This window comes from Mesitornis unicolor, unplaced genomic scaffold (genome assembly GCF_000695765.1).
Source record: "Mesitornis unicolor isolate BGI_N332 unplaced genomic scaffold, ASM69576v1 scaffold38181, whole genome shotgun sequence".
NCBI lineage: Eukaryota > Metazoa > Chordata > Aves > Mesitornithiformes > Mesitornithidae > Mesitornis > Mesitornis unicolor.
This window is the reverse complement of record NW_010166448.1, coordinates 4616-9708: the sequence shown is the minus strand read 5'-3', so window position 1 is coordinate 9708 and position 5093 is coordinate 4616. Positions and strand designations below refer to the sequence as shown.

At 43.6% G+C, this 5093-nt stretch overlaps 1 protein-coding gene across 1 annotated transcript; it reads right to left on the bottom strand.

Annotated features, from left to right (window-relative positions):
• Window positions 1-5: 5 nt before the first annotated feature.
• LMOD2 (leiomodin 2 (cardiac)) lies at window positions 6-4812 on the bottom strand (the record flags this gene model as incomplete). The annotated part of the gene is made up of 2 exons (XM_010194965.1): window positions 4540-4812; window positions 6-1025 (listed from the first exon to the last, which is right to left on the bottom strand). Coding segments are annotated over exons 1-2 (1293 nt in total), but the record flags the coding sequence as incomplete, so codon positions are not given.
• Between the last annotated feature and the right edge of the window lie 281 nt (window positions 4813-5093).

The following is a 5093-nucleotide window of genomic DNA, read 5'->3' as shown; positions in this document are numbered from 1 at the left end:
GGGGGGGGAGGTGGGGCTGCAGGAGCTGGAGGCTGACATTTCACTGGAGGTGCTTTCTTAGGGAGCTTGGGAGAGGACCAGGGTGAGCTCTTAGGTGACACGTAAGGTGAGGACCGAGGTGTCCCTTTCTGCAAGACTTTGGTCTTTGGATTGATGGCTCCATCACAGCCAGACTCTTGTTGCCGCTGCTCCTGTATGCGCTTTTGCCTTTGTTTATCCATATTTCTTGTCAGGATACTTGTCATGCTCATTCTTGGACCAGCAAGGTCAAAGTGGTACCCAAGCTTGACCAGAGTGGTGTTCTCTTTCAACAGTTTAACTATGTCCATCTCCACCTGGCTGCCCATGATGTGCCTTTGGTTGTGGAACCGCAGTTCTGTCAGGACCTTGTTATTCTGCAAAGCCCTCATGATGGCCAGCACTCCTTTGCCTGTGATAAAATTTGACTCAATATTCAGACTAGTGATATGCTGATTTACCTTTAACATACCAGCAATAGCTATTGCAACGCTGTCGTCAGCATGTGTGTTAGCCAAACTGAATGACTTGACCACTGTGTTGTCCCTCAGGGCTTGAGAAAATTGTATGAGCATCTGTGAAGTGATGTTTTCAATGTTGTTCAGGTTGACCTCTGTGGTGTTGGTGTCATTGCTCCTAACTTTTTCCAAAGCATCCTCAATAACTGTTGGATTTCCACAAGGGTGGATGGCACTGCTTTTCGAGCTCAGATTGTCGGTGTCTTTTCCATCATGGCCGTTGAGTAAATTTTTGTTGTCCTTTGCGCCATTACACTTTTTGCGTCTGATGTGGTCAGAACTCCGGCCATCCTCAGGTCTTTCACCAGCTGCAGGATTTTGTATTTCCTCATCCTCATCATTACTGTCATCTTCATCATCTTCCTCCTCCTCTTCTTCTTCTTCTTCATCGTCCTCTTCAGTATATGCCTCCTCAGACACTTCACTATTGCTTTCTGTGAAATATTCTTCTTGAATATCTTCTGAATTGTCTTCTTCTTGCTCAGAGTCCTGAACATGAATGCAAGTGTGGGTGTTAAACATGATTACAGTAATGCGGCATCTGCCTTTCAGCACAAAACCAATTATCTTGAAACTATATGTTAATATAGTTTAATATATAAAGCTAAAAATAAATCTGCAGAAACAAAGACACTCAGGAGAACAAAAAATGTTTCAGCACCTAACACCTTTTTAACAGTATTTCTTTCATATTCTTTAGAAGACAAAGGCTTAGCATAAATGGAAACAGTTTTACTGGCAGTGATTTACTGCCATTGCCCAAGAGAAAATCTGATACAAGATATTGCAACATGGACACACTTCATGCTTTCTACGTGTTGGCATGTCCACAAGGGGATGTTATCTGGATCCTTGCCAGCAGAAGCATAAGACCACAGTTTCAGAATGGACATGATCTATGAGCAACAAGTTTCTTGATTTCATAAGGATTAGACACCTGTGTCGATGTCAGACTCCCTTGTGTATGTCAGTGCATCTGAAAAGGCTAAAGACTGCCATGATTTAGAATACAAATAGTGTTTGCACATGTAAACATGCAAATCAACATGGAAAATAATAGAAAATTACAACAGCCATGTCAAAAAGGCTCTGGATGCACTGTGTGGAAGCTATTTGTGAAGAAAAGTGTCAGACACATTCCCACAGGTAACAAGTCATCACATGTCAATAATCCCCAAAAGTTTGACAAGAGCGGACTGTGCCCACCAACAGCTGTCACAGGTCAGCTGCCATACTGTAACTCATTACAACTCATTGTCTACAGAGCAAACTGACTGGTTTTCTAAACTCCAAGCTTATTTTAGTGTGTTTGGTGAGCACCAAAATGGCAAATTTGGATTTACTTCTCAAAAGTCTGCCTGGCGCCCCCAGCAGTGACAGTGACAGAGGACCATTCTCTGCAGGAACAGCAAAAGTTCTGCCCCTCAGGGGAGTCTCACTCTGGAGAATGCTTCTGGAAAATGAAAGTGTCTCTAACATGAGAGCCTATACCTGTGCACTTTTAGGTTTGCTTAATTATCTGGCTCTAAAAATGCAGGGAAAGTTTAAAATAATAGTAATGACAGGTCACGTTTCACAATCTTAAGGAGATTTTCTGTGTTGGGACACATGCAAAACAGACAGAAATTGTAATGTTTGCAGAAGCGGGACTCCAGTGAAACAGGACATGACGCTGCTCCAGCCTGGTCATTCGGTGCCTGGGGGCCTTGCAGGGTCCAGCCCTGTTGCTTCTCCTGTGGATCATATGGGGGAAGGCCCTCACACTCAGAGATGCTGTGCTACACATAGAAACAGGGCTGTGTTTAAGCCTAGTTTGTTACGGGACTAAGATTTATATCTGTAGCTTATATACATACATGCAGACTTCTAAAAGCTGAAAACATCAGGTATCCAGGAACCTGCCTTCATGGCTATGCTTTTATCTGTCCAGGGATATACGCTACAGCATTCAACACAGCTGCAGATGAGCAGAAGTTGGTGCCTCTAAATGGACTGCTAATATGCTTGATGACACTAGATTAATTAAAAAAAAACAACAAAAACTTTTTCTTTTTTTTTTTTAGTTACATGGTCAGAGGGGGAATTTATAGTTTCCTGTCACATGCGCTGTTTGGTGTTACAATAACCTGCACAATAATTTTGACATTGAGTACTCTTGCCCTTCCAGATCCGTAAAGGCATACTCTGTTATTGTGGCATTTCCATACAGGACTGCTGCTGGCAGCCTGCAGGGCTTCATCTTGCTTCATACTTAATGAAATGTTAGTACTTACTTAGTCAATGCAGAGAGGTAAATATCTCTGGAGGGCCAGTCATTCACCCTAAAAGGCTACCGGAAGGATGTTCGCCTTCTGGAGGGGCTGATCTCTGAACACTAACTATAGAAGGAGCACAAATAACCATCTTAGACAAGGTGTCTGGCTTTCAGACAGTTGAGGATAAGAAGAAAATGGCTTTCAAGAAGCTCAGAAGGAGCATTCTTACTGCGCTTGGTAGGGAGAGCATTTGTGCCCTCTACGTCAGTGTGTCAGCATTTTCATACTTATGGATGCATTTAGGATGTTGCGTCTCAGATCAGGAAGTACAGAGGCTTTTGCAAGCACTTTGAGTTTTAGCCAGTACCCACTGTTAATGCTGTAGAGACATGGAAAAAGAAAAAAATCCTGCCATTATATAAGACACCAAATGAGACCTGTTCAGAGGGTTTTTTTGAAACTGTCCAGGTTTTGAGTTCCAGGCTCAGCTGGAAATAAACATTAATCTTGCCATTGCCTCCCTAGGACTTGGCAAACAGGGAGTGAAGTCAACATCTGCAAGCTGATACTAATGGTCTGATGACAGCTAGTGGTCTGTGCACTTGCCTACAAAGACATTACACCACCATCCATGAGCAGGAGAGAACACTTAAGTGTAAAGAAATCCTGGATATTATTATTGCAGGCTAATTTAATCCAGGTGATTTTTCTTAAAGGGAGTGTTTTATCTAATGTACAAACTGCAGTTCCTGCCTTGCAAATGAACAGAGCTCCTGAACCAAGGCCGTTAGAAGTTCTGAGTCCAGTTTTGATACCTTTACCTTTTTTGCATTATTTTCTACTTGAACATGGGCAAACTTGTCTTTTTAAGGAGGGTCACAGCTTGGTATGAAGCAGTGCTTAAAAAGCCAAAAGCTACTCACATCCCCAGGTCTCCACTTTGCTTTGAAATTACATGGAGCCAGTGTGAAAACAGAAGTTGCTTTTTGATAGAGCTCAGTTTCACAAATGTTTTACCAAGGGCCTGGGGGGATGCGGACAGGGATGTCAGCTTAGACAGAGGGCACTCTGCGCCTGCTAGGACTGAGCCCTTCAGTCCTGCCCAAATTGCCCAATTGGTTTTTTTGGAGTACAGATAAATGGTTTGGCTGATCGCTCTACCCCAGGCCACTTTTTAAATAACTTACAGCCGCCCTCCGACAACAGTTGCCAGAAGCCTCCGGAGCCGTGCCAGGATCAAAGCAACAGAAGCTGCTGACTGCAACGCAGCTTCCTTCCAGGAGCACAAAGCCTAGCAGCTGCTCACTCTGCTTCTGACATAACTTGTATTCAAAATTACCTTCCTAATGTGCTTCTCAGCAGTCAGTACTGATTATTTTTTTAAAGGAAAGGAAAAGTCATTTTTTTTAGCTTTTAAACAAAATCAAAAGTTATCACAAAGTCCACATCGCTACCTCACAATAATTTCCAACGTGCCTTTTAAAATTTATTCCTGTTTTAAACACTAATTATAAACACTAATGGGAATTTATTCTGGTCTTAGCTAAGCTTTTAAGGTACCTCCAGAGAGACAGTGCAAAGCCTCCCTTAGCTAGCACACAGTGCTTTAGTAGACACAGAGGTATGGCTAACAGTGTTCTTAAAAACTCTTCAAAAGACTGAAAGAAAATGAAAACAGTGAGCAAGATGATGCCAGGGAAGAACATGCCAAATATTTCTAGGAAACAGCGAATGCTTCAGCATCTTACCTTTTCGCATGCACCCAATCTCTCTTTTTCTAAGAGTTTCCTGGTCTCCCTCTCCCAATAGGCCATCAGTGCTTCCCGGCTGAAAGTCCCCGTCGGTGTTTTCTCTGTCAGGCTCTTCTGCCGCTGTCCCACCGGGAGGTTACGGTCAGGCTCGATGTCCTCCAGCTCCCGCTCCAGCTCCTTCAGCTCCTCTTCAGTGAGAGAAGCGAGGAGCTCGTCTTCATCAATGTCTTCGTATTTACTGAGCTCTCTTCTGTAGCCAAAGGTAGACATGGTCCCACTTGGTCAGGCTCGTCCAAACCTGAAGTGCTTAGGCATTCAAGAAGGCTGAAGCAAGCAAGCTGTGCCTCGTTTGGTCAGCAACTGTTTCCCTGCATTGCGGAGGCACCCTTTTAAGAGTAATCATCGGGGGCTTACGACAATGCAGGAAGGGATGAAAGCATGCTCCATTTTAAGCATCAGACGTCAGCTAGACATCTGAACAGCAAGAATGTCCCAACACTAGTGTTTGCAGGTTCCTTAAAGAGGGGGATTATTGACACACTGGCCATGGC